Source organism: Enhydra lutris, unplaced genomic scaffold, assembly GCF_002288905.1.
Source record: "Enhydra lutris kenyoni isolate GAN:26980312 unplaced genomic scaffold, ASM228890v2 scaffoldscaffold31, whole genome shotgun sequence".
NCBI classification, from domain to species: Eukaryota; Metazoa; Chordata; class Mammalia; order Carnivora; family Mustelidae; genus Enhydra; species Enhydra lutris.
Genome location: NW_019154115.1, coordinates 8041443 through 8067120, shown reverse-complemented (window position 1 = coordinate 8067120; position 25678 = coordinate 8041443). Strand labels below are relative to the sequence as shown.

The window sequence follows — 25678 nt, the reverse complement described above, 5'->3', positions numbered from 1 at the left end:
TGGAATGAAGAGAAAGCAAACAAGGAGATAAACAAATGTCTTTCTTCAGAGTGTGGGATTAATTTCCTCTCCATGAATCTGACTCCCCTTCCCAAAGGAGCTGCTTAGCTAAGAAATGAGAGAGGGCTAACAAGAGCCCTAGCATCTTGGAAATGAATTTATCTTCATAAAATTTCAAGAGTTGGATCATGCTGTCTTTCTTTCTTGTGGTAGTGAACGGGCTGAAGGGAAGGAGAAGGAAAAACATTGGTTTTATCTATGTTGATTGTCAGTTTTGTTTAAGAGCAAACAAATCACAAAAGCGTGTCCTACCCTACAACCCAGCAATTGTACTACTGGGTATTTACCCCAAAGATACACATGTACTGATCGGAAGGGGGAACGTGCACCCCAATGTTTATAGCAACAATGTCCACAGTAGCCAAACCATGGAAAGTGCCTACATATCCATCAACAGATAAATGGATAAAGAAGATGTGGTGTATATATATACAGTGGAATATCATGCAGCCATCAAAAAGCCTGAAATCTTGCCATTTGCCACAATGTGGATGGAACTAGAGGGTATTATGCTAAACGAAATTAGTCAATCAGAGAGGGACAATTATCATAAGATCTCACTGAATTTGAGAAATAAGAGAGAAGATCACAGGGAAAGGGAGGGAAAAATGAAACAAGACGAAACCAGAGTGGGAGACAAACCTTAAGAGATTCTTGGTCTCAGGAAACAAACTGAGGGTTGCTGGAGGGGACAGAGGTGGGGAAGGATTGTTGGGTAATGGACATTGGGGAGGGTATGTGCTATGGTGAGTGCTGTGAATTGTGGAAGACTGATGAATCACAGACCTGTATCCCTGAAACAAATAATACATTACATGTTAATTTAAAAATTGTTTTCTATAATGTGCAAAAAGTTGCCAAAATTCATTAAACAAAAATAGTTATAATAAAAAAGTGTCCTAATAGAAGACCATACTAATATAAAGAAGTGATCAGAGAAGTACACACTAATTGTGCATGCCAGGCTTCAAGAGGATACCAGTCATCCTTGCTTCTTGGAGTTTATGCCCTTGTCCACTCCCTCCCTCACTAAGCTGAACTGTGTAACCAAGAAGTTGTGGTCCAAGTGACGGGAGCCTAACTTCCCAGGCTCAGTCAGAAAAGACACTGCAGTTTCTACCTCTTCTCTTACAGCACTCACTCTGGGAGAAGTGAGCTGCTGCCAGTGAGGGCAGTCAAGCAGTTTGTGAAGAGCCCCACACTGAGAATAACTGAGGCCTTCCACCAAGAGCCTACAAGGACTTGGTAGTCCTCTGAGTGAGCCACCGGGTAAACATTCTTCAGTCCAGCAAGCCTTCAGCAATTCCGCCCCAGTCAGCATCCTAACTGTAACCTCACAGGAAACCCAGCCTAGAACCTCCCCTCCCACAGAAACCATGAGAGATACTCTGTATTTATTTTTGGTTTAATACACAAGGGTTTTGGACAATTTGTTACATAGCAATAGATAACTGATGTACTAATCCCAAACTTTATATTTTTTAGACAATTGCCTGAGTTTCTCTTTTGTTATTTTGGTGCTACTGCTGGTGATGAGAATATTTTATTCTTTACACCCACTTAGGATATAAAGAAATGATTAGCTGGTGAAGTGGACACATCATATGAAGGAGAGAAGGAGAACCCAGTTTCTTGCCTTATATTTTCCTGAGGACTCACATTCAGACAGGAAAAGAAAAAAAATCACAAGACTCTTGACCTGTACCAATCTCAAGAGTTAGAGGCCAGCTATGCTCATGACCCTGAATTGAGTCAACAAAATATTTAAATTCAAATACAGTGGTAAAAGAAAAATGTGACAAAGCTTGGTGTTTTTTAGGAGCTCAGATGGCCTGGTTGCTTATCTGACTCCTTGGATTGTTGGTGTACATGAGTGTTCTTTATTTCAACATCAAATAAATTACCAGATTACGTGAAATACTACGAGAATTTTTTTTGTAAGAGCCCGAGTCTGGGTAGACAGAAAGAGTTTTATTGCTACTTACATATGGCTATGTAAGAATTTAAAATACTTGAACTGGTGATGTTCCATCTCTTTGTTCTAAAAAAAACCAGTCCCTGGGCTTTGGGGGACTCATTTCTATTTGCCTGGGATTTTGCTAAAGTTAAAAGATAGACTTAAAAATCACTGAACCTAATTTCAGAACACACACGGGGTGTGTCTGACAAACGGATCTCCTTGTATGGCTAGTGAGGCCACATTCACAGTGTAAGTCAGTTTAGACCTGTTTTTGGTGTGTGATTACGTTCTGAGTTGGAGATTGGGGAACCCAGAGAAAACGGCAGACCATTTAATTAGGTTTTACTCTAATACACTCATTTCTATCAAAGGAACGCAGTATATTACTCAGGTGAACATATTTTAATTATCTTCTACTGAAATAGATTATAAGGTGAGTTAGTAGACAGTTAAAGGTTAAGATGAATAATGGTATTCCAAACACTCCTGAATGCCTATTTTTCTTTGTTATTTTGAAGCTAAGTGTTTTAGTCAGCATGTTCTGGATTAATTACAGACACAGTTTATACTCTCAATCTTTTCCGGAAATACAAAACATGTAGTTTTAACTTAATTGTTGGTGTGGGGGTAGAGGGGTGCTACCAGAGAGGAGGAAACTGTGAAATACATTTGCTGTAAGTGTGAAAGAGGCTCCTTGCCTCCCAGTTTAGGTCATTTGAACTAACACTGATGAGCGAGATCCCCTAAATGTCTGAGAAATACTATGTTTAGAAAGTGAAAAGCAAAGGGTTTACAAGCTTCATTTCTAGTTTCCATTTTATGGCCATTCCCAGCTCACCTTGTAAGCAGCATTTATTTCCTATCCCCATCCCTCCTAATTTTTAATTTTTTTAAAGACTTTATTTATTTATTTGACAGAGATCACAAGTAGGCAGAGAGGCAAGCAGAACAGAGAGAGGGGGAAGCAGGCTCCCCGCTGAGCAGAGAGCCCGATGCGGGGCTCGATCCCAAGACCCTGGGATCATGACCTGAGCCGAAGGCAGAGGCTTCAACCCACTGAGCCACCCAGGTGCCCCTCCTAATTTTTAATTTTAATATCTATCCTTTCTTATTTTGATTTCAGATCTTTTGGAAGGATTATCGAAGATGTCCCAAACACCTTAGTCAAATCAATCTGCTGGAAAGTCCTAAGTGTACCCTGAATAGATCAATATCTTCAAGAAGATGATAAAGAAGGGGCAGGGACAGGTAGGAGTAGGAAGGAAAGAGCAGAGGGAGAAGAACAAGCAGAGGAAGGTGGGGATGAAAAACATTCGTCTACCTTGGTCTCTCCCTGTTTTCAGCACTTAACTCTCAGTGATCTCTAGTTCCCCTTTAAATGCCATGGGGATCTAATGGAATGTTTTTAGACTTCAGATTATAGAGCTTGACAGTTGGTTTTTATTAACTGGCCTGTGAAAATCTGTTTGATGGCTAAAATCTGGCTCTCTCTCAGTTTTACCATATGTTTTGTGAGCTGTGCTTGCTAATGTAAAACAGATCATTATGTATTAGATCACTGTCTGTGTTATTTAGTTGACACTTGAATCTCAAAGGCTTATCTAATCAAAGCCATCCTTATGGACTGAAGCTTTACTATGCTGTTTTCCAAACATCAATAAGAACAATTAAACTGATGAGTAATCTACTTTAATATAGAATGTTCCTGAAACCATATAGAAAGTTTTAGCAAGTACACTCCCTGGTTCTAATCAGGACAAAAATCTTTCTGAACTATGTAGTTAACCTACACCACATGCATACAGCTTTCATCCACCTTGGATATTCATTCAATGATTATTTATTAAGCACCTATAACTGCCAGGCTTATGTAAAAGATTAAACACGGTCCATATGGTCCTATACCCCAGAGTTCATAATGTCGTATAATTGAGAATGTCATTAGTAAGACCATGCATTCTCTTAAAAACCATGAAAAGGTTTACTGTGTTAAACATACATTGAAGCACACTGAACAGTTAAATATGTAAAATACCATTAGGCCAATTTTTACCAAAATCACCCGTTAAAGTCCCACCATAAGATCAATAAAACATATGCAAATGGTAAAGCTAGTCATCCACCTTCTATGACATTTCGCTTTGTAGCATTATGGTACAAAAAAGCACCAACTGTTTCAAAATGCATTGCGTTTTGTTCTACAAAAAGTGATAAAGTTTAAAAAAAGATGTAAATACTAGAGGAAATTTATTTGCTTCCATTGGAATATGACTCTAAGGAAAAAAAATGAAAAATGGCTTAACATGAATCCAATATGTATTTCTATTTTTCTTTTGAATAGAAGACTTAACAAAATAAGCAGGTTTTTCATTCATTTTTAACAGAGGTTTGTTTTCCTTTATATTACTGAATACTCTACAGACTTTTCTTGACATAAGAGTATAAGCCTTCTTGGCTGAGTTATTAATATCTTCCTTGTGATTTTTCTCCAAATGAGTTTCATGCTAATGGACTTAACTCAGCCTTTCTCCTTTAATTTCCTTGAGACTTATTTTTTAGTTCTCTTATCCTTTTAATTGTTATTTTTCTTCTATTCTTCTTTCTCTTATAAATTTAAAAAAAATGATAGTCTCAAACTGCATCAGAATGTTTGCATCAGAATCAACTAGAGGTCTTATTTAAAAAACAGACTGCTAGGCCCTATATTTTGAGAACCAGTGAATCCAGAAAACTTAAATATCAATAAATATACTTTGCTCTTGCCTTTATTTTGGGGTGGTGGGGACAAATGTAGCACATAATACATTTTGTTATCAGCTTTATTTGGAGGGACTGAGGGGCAAATATAATATATGATCTCTCAAATAAACTTATCCCATCTAAACTGATATATTAGTCCAGAAATCCTATTTCAGTTTTTGGGTGATTCATGTGAACAGTCACTGAAAATTTAGATGAATAGAGCTGTATTTTTGTAGTAATGAGCATCAAGAATTAGGGATCATTTGTTGTAGTTTTGTTTTCATTTGTTGTCCATTAATCTAGATATGGAATTCCATGTGAAGATAGGTTAATACAAATTAGCAAGATGTCACAAAAAATGAAGGTGGGGCTGATAAGCAGGGTATGACTGGAAAGAATATTTTATAATTTACCAAGGAAATATAGCTTGAACATCACTGTAAACATACCATCTTCTCTTACCACACACACACACACACGCATGCACACTTTATGGGTAAATGAAAAGTATTCAGGATTTTTTTTTCACATCTATGATTATTTTTTTCCCATTTTATTTAATTTTTTATTTTTTAATATACATATTAATGTATTTTTAGCCCCAGGGGTACAGGTCTGTGAATCGCCAGGCTTAAACACTTCACAGCACTCACCACAGCACACTCCCCCCACAACGTCCATAACCCCACCACCCTCGCCTGAACCCCCACCCCCCAGCAAACCTCAGTTTGTTCTGCGAGATTAAGAGTCTCTTATGGTTTGTCTCCCTCCTGATCCCATCTTGTTTCATTTATTCTTTTCCTACTTCCACTCCCTCATATCAGGGAGATCATATGATAGTTGTCTTTCTCTGATTGACTTATTTCGCTATGCATAATACCCTCTAGGTTCCATCCATGTCGTCGCAAATGGCAAGATTTCATTTCTTTTGATGGTATAGTATTTTGATAGTATTCCACTGTATATATATATATATATATATATATATACCACATCTTCTTTATCCATTCATCTGTTGCTGGACATCTGGTTCTTTCCATAGTTTGGCTATTGTGGACATTGCTGGTATAAACATTCGGGTGCACATGCCTCTGCGGATCACTATGTTTGTATCTTTGGGGTAAATACCCAGTAGTGCAATTGCTGGGTCATAGGGTAGCTCTATTTTCAACTTTTTGAGGAACCTCCATGATGTTTTCCAGAGTGGCTGCACCAACTTGCATTCCCACACATCTATGATTATTAAACACGTCCTAGAACTGCTACAACCATAACACATGGTGAAAATAATTATTGGGAAATGTTCTCCTTTGAATGAGTATGAGTAGATTGCATCAGGCCTGTGTGATTGTACTGAGTTGTGGCTGGAACAGAGCATCTAGGAATAAAACAAGCTATGTTTTTGCCTGTTTTTAAACATAGGTGTATATTTATGTGTGCATTCATTGGTTCAGAGCACTTCTATTAAGTGTCAGAGAAAGGAGAGAGTAGGGAGATTTGAACAAAGAAGAGTAGGAGCTCAGAGTATAGCAAGTCATGTGTTTGTGAAGCGTAACACAAGAACAAATGTTATAATAGGAAGTACTATAGGAGAATAGGGACAAAGTAGTTATTTCTCTCTGAGAATCTCAGGGAAGACTATGTAAGAAGTAACTTCTGAATTAACTTTGAAGAATATGTGAGTCTTTGAGATGGCAAGTAGGAAAAAGCTTGGGCAGGGTGAGAGAAACTTAAAAGAAGTTTTCAGGGAAATGTCAAATATCTGGATGCAGCTAGGACATATAGTCTATGTATGGGGGGAGGCATTAAATACTAGGGCTACAATCAGGTCCAGGATCTGCTAAGGAGTTTCAACTTTATCCAGTGGTCAGGGAGGCAGCTACAAAGGAAGAACCTGACCCATGAACGTGGAAGCAGGAAAGATGTGTCTAGACAAGGACAATGGTAAGAAGCGTAGAAAAGAAAATCATGGAGGAGAATTTAGATATAGAGCTTATACTATATATTTGCTAATTAGATGCTGAAGAAAGAAAGAAGTCAACCATGACTTCTCAATTTCTAGCTTAGGCACCTGGAATGATTATTAAGCTATTTTATAACATCAGGAAAGTGGAAGTATCCTCAAGTCATGTTTAAATGTCTCTGTGGTATCTTGGTAGGCGTTGCCAAACTCCTGAAATCTTAACAAATGGCTTTTAGAATAGGAAAATGACTTATTAGTTATATGAAATACAGAATTTTTACTTTCAGTTACAAACATTATCCATTAAAAGCTAATACTGTCACAAATACGTGTTGTGCTATTGCTTTGAATAACTGAAAAGTTGTCTGTTTCTGGATGACAGTGATAATTCTCAATAGGACTCAGTAGGATGAAGGAAAACCACCTGCCATCTCTCCGTGTTAAGGAACGCCAACATTCCTGTTACTCATGGGAGTTTCTGCACCTCTGAGTAATGTTGGAAAATGGGAGAAAAAAAATAGGTTGATTATTATTGCCTTAAGAAAAGGAGGCCAGAGAGATCCTCTACAAGGTGCTTTCAATCTCTGTTCCGTCCAGAGTATCTGAAATGTACATAGGTAGAGGTTTAATCTCCTCATTCAAGTAATATCAAGAAAGACTGAAAGTAGGAAATAGGAGAAGAAAGAAATCAGTTGTTTCTAGGGAGATTTTATTCACTGTAGAAACTAGTAAGAAACCATTCTTGTCTACTAAAAAATGAGGACCGACATAAATTGACAACCAGTGATTTGTGAGGGTACACTTGAAAATCAGCAGAAAATGGATGAGAAGCAGACCAGAAAGATGACAAGTGTGAAATAATAGTTTGAGGTAGACCAAGTAGGAGGTAGACCAAAAAGATATTAAATATAAGAATACTTTAAGTGAGGCTAAAGACATTTATGGGGCAACAAGTTAGTTCTGGTATAGTCAAGGTAGCCAAAAGACCAGTAAAGATGTCAAGGTCAATGTTCTTAAATGTCAGGGTGGCCTGACATGCGTATTTGGGCAGAGAACATTTTTAGAAGGAGATCATACTTCTTTGAGAGAAGGCCTTCACAATAAATATGTAGAGAGTAAAGAACTCTCAGAAGGTGTTCAGTATGCAAATATTTGAATTTGTAAGTTAAGAGAAGATAGTGCAGGGGAAGTGTGAAGAAAAATTAATGGAACTCATTGTACTTTCTAGGATGATGATATGCTCAAAAACTACAAAAGCAGTCTGAGAATCTTCTTCTATTGAAGTCCAACATGGTAACTCAGTAGCAGTCAACAAAGCTCAGCAATAAGAAGGCAGAAGGTCCAGAACTATCACTTACATTAACAGCACTGAAGCCTTGCTATACTCAGCGTGTGGTACACCAACAAGCTGGCTGGCATCATTTCAGATTTTGTTAGAAATTAAGAGAATTCCACCTCCCTCAAAGGTCAACCCACTCAAAACCTGTGCTTCACAAGATTCCTAGGAGACAAGTGGGAAACTAAAGTTTGAGGAGCACTGATATGGGCGACTTTACTAATGCCAGGTGAAAGACGATTGGGTGTTCCATATTGTAATTTTATCTTTATCTTAGCCTAAGTTATTATTTTAACCAATTTATTTTCAGTGACTTTGTTCTTCTATTCAAAGATTCATCTGAGAACAGGACAAAGGCCTGAGACACCTCTCTCCCATCCCACCACTTCCTAAATGTCGATGCCATTTCAGGATATGACTTGAAGACCAGCCACAAGTCCCAACTTAAGAATCAGTGTTTGAAAGCATCCCAAATACTCTTTTTACAGAACTATTAATTAGAAACCACCTGAATCCTTGTGGACCCCATCTACCATCTGGCTGCTATCTTGAGGCCTGGCAGGGTTTGTTCTTAATAAAGACTTTGAAGACACAGACATATGTTACACAATCAATGCCCTGAATAGGACTGTCCTGATTTAACAATTGGCAGGGAACCAAATTCTGTGGATATCAAGATGACAAACACAATCTCTGCAGTCAACTGGAATTACCAATTAAACATTTCAGTCACTTACAGGCATCTAGGTATTTTGGTGGTGTTATAAATCATTTCCAACTTGTTGCTTACTAAATTATAATCCTCAAGTTTGTCATAATGGCTAGTAACTGTTGAATATTTATTATGCGCTAGGAAACCACTCTCCCTCATTCCTGTCTCTCCTGGTTTTCTTGTTTCTCCTTATAATAATTTATAGGCTAGGTATTTCTGTCCCTTGTTTACAAATGTGGGAAGTAAGGCTTGCTGAGCTTAATAAACTATACAGAACCAGAGCTAAGAAGCTTATGTAAAGTAGCAGAGACTGAATTCAGACCTATGTCCAAATTATTGCTAAACCTACATTTGTACCTGCCAGGGTAATGACTACAAGAGTTTTTAGAATAAGTTGTTTAGAAAAAATTCCACAAAACCAAGTTTGTTTCACAATTTTCTCCCTTCCTGTGCTTTCTTTTTCACAGAAAGTACATCTTCTTTTTTTTTTTTTTAATCAACAAAATAATTTATCCTGGCTTTATTCAGTAAGTTATCACCATAGTGATCAGATGAATGACTGTCTATTACACTTGCAAGGTGGTCAATGTCAAATGTTAAAAAACAAAATAAGTTGGCTCATACACATTGAGTAAAGTTGGGAAAAAGTTCTTTGATTTTAAATTAGATTATTTCTTTTACAGCAGTTGATGAGTTCATGAAGTAAAGCAAAAAGCTGCCAATAGCTACAAGTCTGGAAGTTCTAGCTGGTTCCTTCCTCTCTGTTGACCGGACTCTAGCACAGGTTGCTCACAAGTTGGGGTCTCCTGCTTTACTCACAAGATGAACTATGGAGCCCAAACTACGTAACAACACAGAGTCTTTCCAGGTCAACAGTCCAAAGCACTACTCCATAGTCAATTAATTTTAACAACGTTTTAGAAGGCAAATAGGGAGAGTCAGAAAAATCACTATCAGTGTGCACAAGAGCCTGCCAGATGAATGTTTTTAATTGTATGCCCTCTACTCTGTGAGGTACTCGAAGTCCTCATTTTCTCTAATTATTATGCATGTCACATTTTAAAAAAAAGGTGTAGTACACTTCTTGAAGTGACCTATTAGACTGAAATAGTGAAAAGGAAGAAGGGAGAGAAAGTGATCAGATTCACATGCATTTGTGAACACTCTTCTAGGGGTTTAAACCTTAAATGACCCTTGAAGGAGACTGCTTTGAGACTTTGACAGATCTTTCCCCCTTTATATAAAAGTAATCATGGGACGCCTGGGTGGCTCAGTTGTTATGCCTCTGTCTTCAGCTTAGGTCATGATCCCAGGGTCCTGGGATTGAGCCCTGCATTGGGCTCTCTGCTCAGCAGGGAGCCTGCTTCCTTCTCTCTCTGCCTGCCTCTCTGCCTACTTGTGATCTCTGTCTGTCAAACAAATAAGTAAAATCTTAAAAAAAAGAAAAAGAGTGAGTGCTACTATTTAAAAATCATCATCATCATCATAGTCCCGTCCCATTAGCATAGTGCTTTCCAGTTTGCAAAGTGCATTTAACATATCATGCAATCCTCACACCAACCTGGGGACTCCCTATGGCTTTTTTTTTTTTAATTTAAATTAATTTAGCCAAGGTTTAGTATGGTTTTGGATTTAATGTCCAATGATTCATCAGTTCAGTTATGGCTTTTTTTAAGGAAAAAAAAAAAATCAAGGTTTGAAGAAGCATTAATTGCCCAAGGTTCCACAGCCCATGAGTGATAAAGCTTTCTGAAGTTGGGTTTCCTGGACTCAGATCCCCTGCTGCCTCCTGGCTTGCAATATCACAGATGTTTAGTTTGAACATGCAGGTATCCTGTCCTTGTCTCTAAGATTGTTTGTATAGGATTATCCCATTTGCAATTCACTTCAAGTAAACAAACACATGGTGCGTTTTTATTACAGTTCAATAAATACAAAGATAAAAAAAACAATCTTTGCTCCCAAAAGTCTTCTCTTCTGGTGGAAAAAGAAGATGCATAAATCATAAACTGCAATCCAAGTTACTCCCTTAATATATTTACCATGACTTCTTGAAAATGTGTGTGAATGTGCGAACAGAAGAAGTACCGAATTATACACTTTAAGTTGGTTGAACTGTATGGTATGTGAATTACCTCTCACTAAAACTATTTTAAAAAGTCAGATAAAAATTCTTTTTAAAAAGGAGATTCTTGGGGCGCCTGGGTGGCTCAGTGGGTTAAAGCCTCTGCCTTCAGCTCAGGTCATGATCTCAGGATCCTGGGATCGAGCCCCACATCGGACTCTCTGCTCAGCTGGGAGCCTGCTTCCCCCTCTCTCTCTGCCTGCCTCTCTGACTACTTGTGATCTCTCTCTGTCAAATAAATAAATAAAATCTTTAAAAAAATAAAAAAAATAAAAAGGAGATTCTTATCTCAAAAAAGCTAAGATAACTACAAAATTATTTACTCTTGATCTTGGACCTGATTTTTGATGCTACAGTCTCAGCATTTTGGGTACTCTTCTTACATAGAGCTATTAATCTATAATCAGTAAACATCTAAGCAAAGTTACATACACTTTACTTGTAGCATTCCTATCTTCATTGCTATTTCTAACGAATATTAAATTTTTGAGATTAAATTCCTTAACAGAAATAGCATGCTTAATCCTCTAAAATAACTACTTATTTTAAAAGTAAATGTAACATAAAACACCAATAGTTACACAAATGTTATTACATAAGAAAAGAGAGGCCTGGCCTGAAGAAAATGTGTACTGGCAAACAGTGCCACCATGGGATTGTTCTAAATAATCACATTCTTCCAAAGTGTGGGCAGAAGCCTCCCTGCCCATAGCCCAACCCTCTGATCCAGTGTAAACTTTTCACGTTACAGGTGAGAATGATAATGCACAAAGGCGTTGACCTCTTGGAATGTCCCAAGAAGATCACAAGTGGAAGTCTCTTCCTCTGCTCACCCCTCCACTGAGTTGGGATTACCCAGTGAAGTCTTTGTTTATTCAGCAAGTAGTTACTCAGTAGCTTCTATCTTGTAGGCATCACTCCAGGCAAGACCCTTACATTGTTACAGCCGGTTAAGAAGCGATCAAATGCATATACATAAATACACAAATAAAAGATACTGATTAGTTGCTAGATAGCTGATTAAAATAAGGTTATTCCTGGCAGTGACTTTGGATCCCAAGAGGATGAGATTAAAATGAGGCCCACATCACTGCTTATGAAGACTGGTGGGAAGAGAAGTCAAGGAAATAGCAGCAGGTTGGAAAAAGTTGAACTTAGAATGTGCTGAGGAAAAGAAAGGAGTCCACAAAACCCTTTTGTGTTTGACTTGAGTAACTGGATGAGTGGTCATGCCAATATTGCAATATGTGCAGAAGGAAGAAGCAGGTTTTGACAGGGGAGATTAGGAATTCTTTGTTGATCTTACAAAGTTGAGATGCCTGAAAGACATTTGAGGGGGGTGGGGTAATATGAGGGATGGGACTAAGGGAGCACATGCTAACTGAAGAAACTTACCAGCCGAATGTATTGGTGCTTCCCATTTGACCTAAGGAGTCTAAGGAGACTCCTAGATTTGCAGCAGAGTGGCATGAAAGGATGTGGTTGGTGGGAGGCAGAGGCAGAGGTAGAGAGAACGCTCCTGGTTGATACTATGGAGAACAAATATCTCACTGCAAAATAAGGAATTTCTGCCTCCAAAGAGTCTGGTTTAACATTAAGGATAGAAAACTTCTGTATTTGTGGGTGGGAGACCCAGACTTTACCAGAAAATCAGATGTTAAAATCTACTGTGTGCCTCTTTCAAATAATGAAAATGTCTGTATGTTTCCACTGTGTCCCCTAGCATCATGTTTATGTTTTAGCAATGCCAAAAAACAAAACTAATAAAAACAAAAACAAAAACAAAAACAGTGATACAATGAGAATGAACTCTGAACCACTCTTACCCTATTAATCTATTTTTCATGTTACAGTCAAAATGCTTTTTTGAAGTTGCAAATCTAAACAGGACATGAACCTCTGAAATGCCTTTACCATCTTTTGTCAAACTCCTCACCATGGTCCACCAGCTCCTGTATGCCAGTCCCTGTCAATGTCTCCAGCCTTTCTTCTTGCTACCTCTTGCTCGTAGGACCTGCTGAGTGTGCTTTCCTCAAATGTGCCTTGTGCTCACTCTCATTGCCAATGCTCTGTCCTCTAACAGGACAAGACAGAGGATTCCTGCTCATCTCTTCCCAGAACTAACTCCTACTTATTCTTCAGGTCTTTGTCATATAACACTCGCACAGAGGAAGTTCTTCTAGAAAGGCTGCCTTGTTCCCTTGTCCCAAATCTGATTTAGATGCTTTTCCTCCAGACATTCTATCATCATTAACCTTAATCACCTCATATTACTTGTGACTACCCTCCATAATTTTGTTGAAGGCAGGGACCATGGTGGTCGTGTCCCCCACACTGAGTATATTTGTGGGCACTTAGCTTCTAGGGGCTCAAAATATACTGTTGAACAAATGCAAAGAAAATTTTCTTCTAGACTATAAGTTACTAGAGGACAGGAAACCTGGACTGGTTTCTGGTTTTCTAACTAAGCATTGTGTGAGGATATGGATAGAATTTTTTAACTTAGAGTTCTGTTTGTTTGTTTTTAAGATATATATAGACAGATATTGTATAATACATACAATATATATTTCAGAAAGATATATATTATATATGCATCATATATATTATATATACATATATATAGACAGGGAGATAGAGAGAGATAGGGAGAAGAACAGAGAGGCAGGGAGAGGAAGGGGGAAAAATCCCAAGCTGACCCATGCTCAGTGCAGAGCTAAGCTCACTGGATCAGGGGCTGGATCCTATGGCCCAAGCCAAAACCAAAAGTCAGAAGTTTAACCTACTGAGCCACCCAGGTGCCCCTAAAGTTCTATTTTAAAGAGCTCTATTTCCCTTGTAAGATTTGGACTTATCGAGAACAGTATTTCAGGCAAAGAGCCCTGCCACTATCTTTTTGAAGACTTTGGTCAGATTTTAACTTTCATAGCCATGGATGCAATTTCCAAGTCCATCTAGACAAATATTTGTACCTACTCACGCCTTCAATATGGTCTGCCCTAGTAAATGAACTTCTGTTAGGTACCCCTGCATCTGAGCATGAGCCTACGAGTGAGATACTTGGTACGATCCTGAGGCTTCAATGACTTGATTAAAAAATATATGTTTTTGAGGGCTTTGAAAGACTTGGAGACCTTTATTTTCCTACAATGTGGAAATAAGTTTTAGAACTAATCACAACATTTAATGCATCAATTCTTTACACTTAAAATCAAGAACACAAAATCACAATCTACCTAAAACATGTATTTTAAGAAGTATAAATATTTGTAATTACCTTCTAGTGCGTATTTCATATCTTGAGTGAAAAGGGTCCACATAATTTCAGCACTTATTTTTCCCATGTTCAGTTCTTGAGGAAACCTAAAACCAAACACATATATGAGTACATCAAAAAGAGAAATCTGTCTAAAAAATGAGACACCTCACTTGACATATATGCCACAGTAATTGATGTCTGGTTCATAAATACTTTTATTTATGAGTTTTTCATTATAAACTTTCATAGGCAGGGGCAAAGCTACATACCAGAGTGTAGAAATAAACACAGTTATTTGGTGCTGGAAAAATAGACTCTGTAACATTAGTCCAAGGTAGTGGTGCCTGGAACTCCTGATGGATGTCTTAGGCTATGTGTGTGTTTGTTCTAAAGAGCCCTTTTATTTGTATCTCAATTTTGAACAGAGGGCAAAAGACTCTGAGTACGTAATAGCCAAAACAACACCTTACATTCATCTGTTAGTCATTTTCCTTAAAGCATGCTTGAGTCCTTCCATTCTTTATTTGCTTAAAATAAATTATTTCAGAAAGACTCCCTACTTCTCTAGTAAAATGGCCCACGGGGGACCCATTCCTCAAGACTCCAGAATTCCCAAGTATGTCTGTGTTTTAGATCAAATAAATTTCAGGATTAACATTCCTAGTGCTGCTAAATATGCATTCCTTTGTACGTGCTTTCAATCTTATGATAAGGCTCCCAGTAATATAAGCCCAATGAATAGAATGACTAAGTCTTTTCATTATATTGAAAACACGACATGCCAATATATTAAGACTGAAAGTATTTTCTGTTCTAATAAATATTTAATATATACATAAATACAAAAATAATATATACTAAGAAAGAAAAAATACAGTAAGGAATACTGTATTCACGTTCATTTATATTTTTGAGTTTAAATAAAAAAGGAGTAATAGCAATGCTGAATAGCAAAGAAAGTGTTACCTAAGTTAACATGACCTCAATATGACCTCAAATAAAAAAAAAAAAAAAACCACTGACACTACATAAAACTATTCTAACCCAACTTTGCACCAAAAGAAGCTGTGTTTCATCACATATCCCTTACCAACTGTCATCTATCAATTTGTCTAATAATATCAATTGATATTTTAAAATTTATGTGCAGAGTCTGTACATTTATCAAGTATTTAAACTCAGGACACTTGCTATGATCGAAAAAATTTACATAACTTGAATATATGCAAATTAGTTTCAACATTAAATTTTATTCTATGGATATAAAATAAACTTAGGCATATAATTTATTTCAAAAGTTTTCATTTGTGGATAGCCACTAACATCGCATAATTTGTAGTGTATTATTTTTTATGTAATAATTATGTAGCAACAAAATTGTAAGTGATAACATAATGAGAGTGCTTTAAGCTCATAAAAGGAGGAAATTATTTTAACTTTTTGAATCAAGAATGAAGAACATATTAATTCACTTTATAATGCTTTGATATTAAAAAAATTACAAAAAGAAAACCAAAAAACACTATCTCTCATAAGAATAGTTGCAAAATTCTTCAGTAAAACATGGCAAATTTGATCCTGCCATAAATAAAAAGGATAATACATCATGATCAAGAGAGGTTTATCCCCAAAATGCAATGTTGGTTCAACATTCAAAAATGAATCAATGTAATTTATTGTATTAATTGACTAAGTAGAAAAACTTATCTGACAAAGCTTTATATTTATTCATGATGAACAAATAAAATTCTGAAAACTAGGGATTAGAGGGAATTCAACATTATAAAGAGAATGTACAAAAACCTACAACAAACATTATACTTAATTAATACTGAAATCAAAGCAGTGATATTTACATCACTACTCTTATTAAACATTATACTGGCATTCCTAAAGTTTTAAAGAAAACAAGAAAAAGAAATAAGAAAAGGGATATATAGAGTCCCTGGGTGGCTCAGTCGATTGGGCGTCTGCCTTCAACTCAAGTCATGATCTCAGGGTCCTAGGATTGAGCCCCATGTCTGGTTCCCTGCTTAGCAGGGAATCTGTTTCTCCCATTCCCTCTGCCCCTCCCTGCTGCTTGTGCATGCCTGCTCTCTCTCTCTCTCTCAAATAAATAAAAGCTTAAAAAAAAGAAAGAAAGAAAAGGGGCATATCGATAGCAAAGGAAGAAATAAAATTCTATTTTCAGACATGATTATCTATGCAGAGAATTAAAAAAAAAAAAACACTAGAGAAAAAGCCATTAATGGTCCAGTAGCCTCATGGAATATAAAGTCAATATCCAAATCATTGTATTTTTATACATTAGCATTCAACCATTGGAGACTGAAATTTAAATAACAGTATCAATCATAATGTCACCAAAAGTTATGAAATACTTAGGTATAAATCTATGAAAATATGTACAAAATTTATATGAAGAAGACTATAGAGTGTTGAGGAGAGACACCAAATAAAACCTAAATGGAGAAATATATTGTACTTGTGGATAGATATATCCAATATTGTTAGGATGTCAAATTTTCCCAAATTGATTTATAGATTCAATCAATCTCAATGAGAATTCCAGCAGGATATTTTTGTGGAAACTGACAAAGTGATTCTAAAATTTACATGGTAAGGATAAAGACCAGAAAGAACAAAAAGTAATGTTAAAAAAAGCTGAAGCAGTTACAACACCTGTCTTCATAGTTTACTATGAAATATAGTAATTAAGACACTGCATCTTCAAATACAAGGTTAATTATTGTTCAATAAATGTTCCAGTGATTCAGTGGGGAAACGGTAGTCTTCAGTAAGTTGTCCTAGAGTAACTGGATATCCATATGCAAAAAAAAAAAAAAAAAAATAGACCTTGACCCATACTTTATGACATATAAAAAATTAACTCAAAATGGATCACATACCTAAATATAAAACCTTAAACTATAAAACTTCTAAAACAAAACATAGAAAATCTTTCTGACTTTGCACTAGGCAATGGTTACTTAGATGTGATGCAAAAAGTTCAAATCATAAAATAAAATATTGATGAATTATACTATGAAAATTAGTTTGTTCTTCAAAAAGTACTACTGAGAAAATGAAAACACAAGCAACAGTATAGGAGAAAACAGTTTGCAAAACATGTAATTGATAAAGGAATTTTATCCAAAATACATAGATTACTCTCCAATCTCAATAATAAAAAAATTACCCAATTAAAAAAATGGGCAAAGGATTTGAATGACACTTCAGCAAGGAAGATAATGAAAATTAAGCACATGAGAATGTGTTCAACAGTACTATTAGGTAATTTCAAAATAAAACTATAATGTGGCACCATTATATGCCTGCTAGAACAGCTTAAAAACAAAATGAAACAAAGTAAAACAAAATCTGCCAATACCACGGCTAGCAAGGTTGCAGAGGAGCTAGAACACTGATATATTTTGGCTGAGAAAAAAAGAATGTTAGATTCAGATTGGGAAACAATTTGGCAATTTCTTATAAAGCTAAATATACGTTTAACCAGCAGTCCTTCTCCAGGTAGTAGAGAAATGAGACTATATTTATAGCAAACACTGTACATGTTGCTTAATTCTTAATCACCAAAAACTGCAAACATCAGTGTCCTTCAACTGATGAATGGATAAATCAGCAGTGATAGATTCATAGGATGGAATTTACTAAACAATAAAAAGGAATAAAATACCAATACATGTAATAATGCAGATGAGTACCAAATGAATTATGCTGAATGAGAGAAGCTGGGTTCAAAGGCTTATATACCATGATTCTAATACAGTATTAGAAAGACAGAAAGAGAAAATGTATCAGTGGTTGCCAGTGGCTTGGGGAAGAGGGGTTGACTATAAAGGAATGTGGAGAAACTTTTGGGGTGATAAATATATTTTATATCTTAATGTTGGTAGTTACATGACTATGTGTTTTTTATTTCATCAGTTTCTGCTCTTCATTATTTCCTCATTTTCTTTGAGTTTAATATGTTGTTTCTTTTCTGAATTTTTTTTTTAAAGATTTTATTTATTTATTTGACAGAGAGAGATCACAAGTAGGCAGAGAGGCAGGCAGAGAGAGAGGAGGAAGCAGGCCCCCTGTGGAGCAGAGAGCCCGATGTGGGGCTCGATCCCAGGACCCTGGGATCATGACCTGAGCCGAAGGCAGAGGCTTTAACCCACTGAGCCACCCAGGCGCCCCACTTTTCTGAATTCTTAAGAAAGATTCTTAGGTAATTAATTTGAGGACTTTCTTCCATTGTTTTGTGCATGTAGGGCATAAATTTCTTATAGGAACTACATTTAGCTGTATCTTAAAAAATATTTTGCTGGATATACATATTAATCTAATCAGACTATTTTAAAATTTTAATTTCGGTATTTTTCTACTTTGAGAAGTTTCCAATTTTACTGTCCTAATTTTTTTTAACTGAAGTATAATTGACACATAATGTTACATTAATTTCAGGTGTACCACATAGTGATTCAGTATTTCTATTATACTATGCTTTGCTCACTACACCTGTAGCTATTATCTTTCACAAGACAATGCTATTACATAACATTGATTATATTCCCTATGCTGTACCTTTCATTCCTGTGATAATTTATTCCATAACTTGAAGCCTGTATCTCCCAATCTCCTTTACCCATTTTGTCCATGGCCAAACCCCTCCCTTCTGGGAACCATCAGTTTGTTCTCTTTATTTATAGGTTTCTGCTTTTTGTTTGCTTATTCATTCACTTTGATTTTTAGATCCCATATGTAAGTGAAATCATATGTTGTTTATCTAATCTTGATTTCTTAACTTCAGTTCTTTTTGTTGCTGTTTTCTCCTTAGCTTATAGTCAAAGAACACATTTTGAAGGATTTTGATCTTTTGAAATTTGTTGAGATTTTCTTTACACCCCACCATGTAGTTAACTTTGATAAATAATCTTTATTTTACATTTTTTGTGTTCTTGAACATAATTCTGGTTATTTTTTTCTGCACTATCTTCATGTTAACTAATTTTCTTTTCATTTGTGTCTAACATGCTGGTAAATCCAGTATTATTTTCATTTGTTGTAGTGCTCAGTTCTAGAATTTACTTTCAAATGCCTATTTCCTTGTTGTTAATTTCTTAAATATATATTAATCACAATGATAACATCTGAGTATCTAAATTCTGTTGTATTAATCTCTTATAATGTCTACTGTCTTTTATTGAATGAAAGATTTTTTGTGAAAAATGTATATACAATTTAAGTATCTGTAGGACGTTAGTATTCTTCAGAAGGATTTATTTTTCTTCTGGCAGAAGTGTTTTAGGGTTTGAGACAGATGACCTTTATCCATTTAGGGACTGAGTTCATTCAAAGTAGGTCTGTATTTTACTCATACTCCTCGCAGGTATCCCTTTGTAACCTGGGTTGTATGCTTGGGATGTTCGCGTGGACCCACTACTTCACAGGGCCTGGATTTCAATTGTGCTCCAGTTGCTGTGTTCAGCTTTCTCAGTTTTTCAGCTGCTACTTTCTGTCGAGCTTCTCGGGCTCTCAGTCTTTGTCTCTAGCTAAATCAGTTGAGGCTTCTAGGGGAGAGGGTCATCACATATCCAACACAGTTTTCTGGTAAATGCATGTTTAAATCATAAGAAATTCAAGAAGATAAATAAATAAATATATATTGACTGGGACGCTTGAGTGGCTCAGTCAGTTAAGCATCTAGTGTCTACCTTTGACTGTGGTCATGATCCCAGGACCTGGGGATCATGTTCTGCATTGGGCTCTTGCTTGGCAGTGAGCCAGCTTCTCCCTCTGTCTGCAGCTGCCCCTGCCTGTGCTCTCTCTCTCTCTCTCTGGCAAATAAATAAAATCTTTAAAAGAAAATATCAACTGATGGAAGAGATAAGCTGTGCACCCCAATTAATAGTTGTAATTACCATAAGAAAAGACTCTAAAAGTTACTTCTAAAATACTTTTTTTCCTTTAATATGGAAGCCTTAGTGAGATAATTTCAAAACAAGGAACCTAAAAATTAGCTGTTTATCTAAGGATTTTCTCAATTACATAATCAATCAATGTCAAGTGTGATTTTCATCATTGAGAAACTGTGGGTTAAGAGGTCTCATCACTAGTATTAAATCCTCAACATGGCAAACCTAAACCAAACCAAGCCACCATTTAAAATAAAAACAACACTGGGGCGCCTGGGTGGCTCATAGGGTTAAAGCCTCTGCCTTCGGCTCAGGTCATGATCCCAGAGTCCTGGGATGGAGCCCCACATCAGGCTCTCTGCTCAGAGGGAGCCTGCTTCCTCCTCTCTCTCTGCCTGCTTCTCTGCCTACTTGTGATCTCTGTCAAATAAATAAATAAAATCTTTAAAAAAAAAAACACTGTAGAAAAACACACACTATATATAAAAACCAAAGGAATAATATTAATATAAAAGGAACTGTCATAAATCTATAGGAAAAAAGATGAGTATTAGAAAAAAATGGTTAATGGAATGGTCATTTTTTAATTATTTTTTTTGAAAAGATTTATTTACTTATTCATTTGTGTGTGAGAGAGAGAGCACACAAGCAGGAGGAGCAGTAGGCAGAGACAGAAGCAGGCTCCCCACTGAGCAGAGAGCCCAATGGAGGGCTCCATCCCAGGACCCTGGGATCATGACTTAAGCTGAAGGTGGACACTTAACTGAGTCACCTAGGTGTCCCTGAATGCTCAATTTAAAAAGAAAAACACAAAAGGTTAAAAACAGAAAAAGACATGTTTAACCTTTCTAATAATGAAATCTTCATTAAAATAGTGAAAAATTTTTATTGAAAAAATTTCAGATTAGAAAACATTAAAAATGGTTAAAAAAATTCATACTTGTTTAAACTTGTTTTTCAAAAGTCATCTAATGACTCTCCATGGGCTTCCAATGCTTATGCAATTCCAATACCTGTGTTATTCCCACTCCTTTCTGTCATATCTCAGGAGTCCCCTCTCTGGGCTGCATCATCTTGATGTTACGTGAAACCACAGAATAATATGCAACTATCAAAAAGAACAAGGTAGATTTGCTTGTACTGACACAAAAAGATGCCTACCAGGAAGTGTTACATGAACAAAGGAAATTACAAATCAGTATACATCATATGATTCCATATTTTGTAAGAAAACAAAAAAAATTGATGTATGTGTATTTAACATATGTATAATAAACATTATTAAATGATTATCTATGCTTGTATGTGCAGAAAATATGAGCTAGAAAAATATATACCCAACTATTGAAAATTTGTAAGGCTTGGGTGAGGGGGCTTCTTACACTTTTTATTTTCTTCACAAAAATGATGCATAAACATGAGAACTTTCTTTTTCTGCTTTACACAGCCCTGTGAAGCTGGATAAGATTATTTTTGTAACCACAAAAATTTTGAAAATCATTTCTCTTTTGAAATAAAAATCAATGGGAATTTTACCAAATATGTAATTTTTTAAAAAATTTATTTCTCACAAATTATGTATTTGCTTAGTAATATTCTCATTTTACAAGTGGTCAGAATTTGAGCATTGAGCTATCTTCCCCAGAGTTCATGATGTCTTCAATAAAACAGAAGATATTCAGCAATTATTTTTTTGATACTTATAAGAGACATAAAGGTAACTGTGATTACATTCATTTTAGACTCAGGAACATTAGAGATTAAGAAATGTGTCCTAAACCATGAAACAAATCGTGGCAGAATCAGAACAGAACTTGTGCTTCTCAACCATATTTTTCATTCTTCTTCTTTCATTCAGTAACAAAAATTCCTTAGCCTTGAAAATGTCTTCATAGTTCATTTTCTTTTTTGTGATAGCCTATTAATTTTGCCTTAAATTATTTACAGTTTAAATTATTAGCTTCATAATTTATACAATAGTTCCTCTTTCAATTTAAATCTTAGTATCTACTACTTGCTAAGCTCTACTACTATGCAGGAGACAATCTTTGGAGCTTGAGATATTTTCGAGATCTGTTTTGGAAGTTTTGTTGATAGTGTATTATGATATGCTGGTTCCAAATTTGGTTGCACTTATCATTACCTATGGAGATAATGGATACCCTCTGCTAGAAAAAAAAGAACTCAAAGCACGTTTATTTATTTAATGTTACAGAGGTTCTTCTGAAATCTATACTTTTACTTTGCTACTTCTTCATGGTATTTTTGGTGCATTTAAAAATATTTCTTTGGTTCTTTCTTACAAATAATCTAGTTAAATAAAAAATATCATTATTTAACCCTGAATTAGAGAGCAAATGGAGTCATCAACCTCTGCCACAATCCACAGCATCTTCTCCTTTCCACAATTTTGTGGATTCTTCCATTATCAAGCCTATGAAATCTGTTGTCCCTCCCCTCTTCCTACCATCACTTCTCTAATTCAAGCCTTAACCTTCATTTGCCTCAAGACTTGCTCTCCTTTATCTATTTGACTCCATTTCTCTCTCCTCCAGTACACTTCCATATTACCATGTAAATTACCTTTTAAAAAAACAGGCCATACTATTTCAACACATTTATTTTTAATCTTTTAAAATTTTTATTTGTTTTTTAATTTTTATTTTATTTTTTTAGGCCACAGTATTTTAAACTACTGCTTCAAAACCATCAACTGCTTATAACACATTCATTAGCATAGAAAAGTATCAACTCATTAATCTTACTTTCTTGGCCAGTGAAGATCTCATCCTGACTTTAACTTCTATCTCTACTCTCCAACACTTTCATGCTCTACCTACTGAGCTTACTTATAATGTCTCAACATATCTGATGTCCCATATCTTCTTATCATTTTCCCCATCTATTCTCTTTCCTCCTGATTTTCCATTTGACCCTAACTGCCTCTTCCTTCAAAGCACAGCTCAAGTATGGCCTCTCTCCAAAGTCCTCTGTTGCACTCAAGGCAGAATTAGCAGTGATTTCTTAGCTGTGAAGGATAGGGGCAAAGAAAAGGATACCATGACTATTAACTGCATCACAGCCTACTTAATATCAGGAGTTAGTAATTATATTGGTGCTTTTTTACTATGTAAATACCACAATTTTACCGCTGACATTATATTTAACAGTATAATTTCATTGACATTTGCTTTATAGTTCAAAACGGATGAAAATTATATACTTTTTTTCTTCAACTAATTTTGTTTAGCATTAGAAAACAACTCCTCTCCACTTAGAATCTCTTCACTACCCAATAATATTAGGTTTATACCATCTTCTAAACATATACATGTATTTCTTCTCCATATGACAATTCCAGAAGCCAAGATATAACCTGTTGACAATATCTGCAAAGCTAATAATTTCCACAACAATTTTATTTCTACCTACCTAGAGAAAAAAGGGGAGAAAAAACTCACAGCTATGAGCAAAATAAAAGATGAAAAAAAATCTGTCATTGGAGCAAGAAGAGAGATATCTAGTATGTGTCCTAATAGATTTTATCAAGTCCAAGTAACTACTTGTTCGATATTCTCTCCAGTTTTTAAGGGGGCAAAATATAATCCTATTCCCCAAAAAGTGTTTTTTTTTTTTTTTTGGCACTGTGTCCAAATTTCCCTTATAGATTTGCAAATACACAATCTCACATCGGCAAATTTTATATGCTTTATCTGTGCTGATTCCCCAGTTCCAAATTATGATGCAGAAGGCAGAGTTGTTTTCTTCCAACACACTTCAAAGTTGAATATTCTTGCCTTTTCTTGGAACTGGCTAATAAGCCCAAGCAACCTGCATATTGGCTAGAGGCTTTTCTTCCACAGTTTAACACCACTCTTGGCTACTTTGTCCACACAATCCACAACAGTATAATGGAGTGTTTAACCTCAGTGCAACCCAGAAGAGAGATATTTGATTTCTCCTCTGCTGCTTAACTAATTCACCCAGTGGAGTAGTGATTAACCTCTTAAAACTCAATGTCCTCATCTGTCAAATAGGAATGCTAATAAATTTGGGATTTTTTTCCCTATGGCTGTTATGAAAATTAAGTGATACTTTATATGTAAGTACTTTGTACAGCCCCTGGGACATTGTGAGCCCTCAGTAGGGTTTACTGATGATAATGAAATTTTAACTATAAATGAGACATAGATGAGAACATTATTTAAGTTCCATTGATTTCTAATGTGAACAAAATTATCATAGAAGCCAAATGGAAGTTTACATTTGAATATGCTAGTTTTCAGTTTTCCAGAACAAAGTGAGTTGCTAATAAGATTAATAGCAATAAACTTGATTGCAGAGGGGAATTCTTAGCACCCCCAGGAATAAACTGTCTCACCAACTTCAGAAATCACAAGTACACTCCAATAATGTATATACTAATCACAAACTCCAAACTATGAGATAAGCAGTTTGGAAGAGGTTTTGACTTCCACAACCAGTCCCTAACCTCGTAAATATTATATGAACTTACAAGCTAAAACGGACCCACATAGGACCCATTAAATTTTCATATTTCATTATTCATATTTTACAAACATAATTGCCACTCCTGCTGATCTGAATTTGTGGTTTCACTGTACACGAAGTAAATTCTCTAACATACAGCTACCTCTTCATTTCAAAGCATTTATAGCTTAACTTAGTCTATCATTTATAAAAGGAGGTTTAATGAAATAACCCCTCTATTCCAACACTGTTAGAATGTCTCCTGTTTGTAATTTGTAGCAATTAATACAAAGCATAAATGTTTTAAATCTTGAATCCCATGAGACACAATCATTAAATAACCCCATTCATTATCTGCAAATCTTTGTGAAATAAGAAAAACAATCTACTACTGCCAAATTTGATAATAGTGATTCATTAGTCACAACAGATAAGATTAGAATCCATTAAATGTGAAGTATTATTTTGATATACAAAGTCTGTCTCTGAAGAAAGTATTCTTTGTTACAAATGAGTAAGCAGTGGTTCTGTTACTGCGTGTCTCGCATGCAACTGGAACTTCATTGGTCAGAATCCAGGAGACATTTAGTTCGCTGTGCTCTTCTCACATTCTTAAAAAAAAACACCTTTTGTTAATATGTTCTCCGTTTAAGAACACTTGACACACATTAGTGCAATTAACTGACATCATCATGAGGAGAAGGAACAGCTAAGAAGAATGAACTTAATTGAGCAAGACTCTGCTAGTAAATTATACACTAGCCTTACAAGTTAAAGCTGTATTAAAGGGAAACTAAGACATATTAGAACATTGCAGTTGAGTATCAAAGTTAGCTTAAGAATTCAGAGTGCTAACTCATCTAATGGAACATTTCCTTTGGTGATAATTTTTCTTTTTGAACTGTCTCCTGCACCTAAACAGAGTAGATCACCAACACCATTTAAACCCAATTACCCTTTTATCTTTTTGTTTTCTCTTTATTTACAACCTAAGGCATTATTTTAATGAACTCAGATCTTTAAATAGAGATGGATCATTTAAATAGAGATGGATCTAGGTTAACCATTATATAACCATTCTACTTAATATTTTATATTTTATATTTTAT

At 35.6% G+C, this 25678-nt stretch overlaps 1 protein-coding gene across 2 annotated transcripts in view; it reads right to left on the bottom strand.

Annotated features, from left to right (window-relative positions):
- Positions 1–25678, bottom strand: part of LOC111153260 (unc-13 homolog C) — a 574799-nt gene that overhangs the window by 174114 nt on the left and 375007 nt on the right. For both annotated transcript variants that reach the window (XM_022512170.1, XM_022512169.1), the window contains one exon: positions 14176–14261. In XM_022512170.1, coding sequence (XP_022367878.1) covers positions 14176–14261 — 86 coding nt within the window. The remainder of the gene's footprint in view (positions 1–14175; positions 14262–25678) is intronic.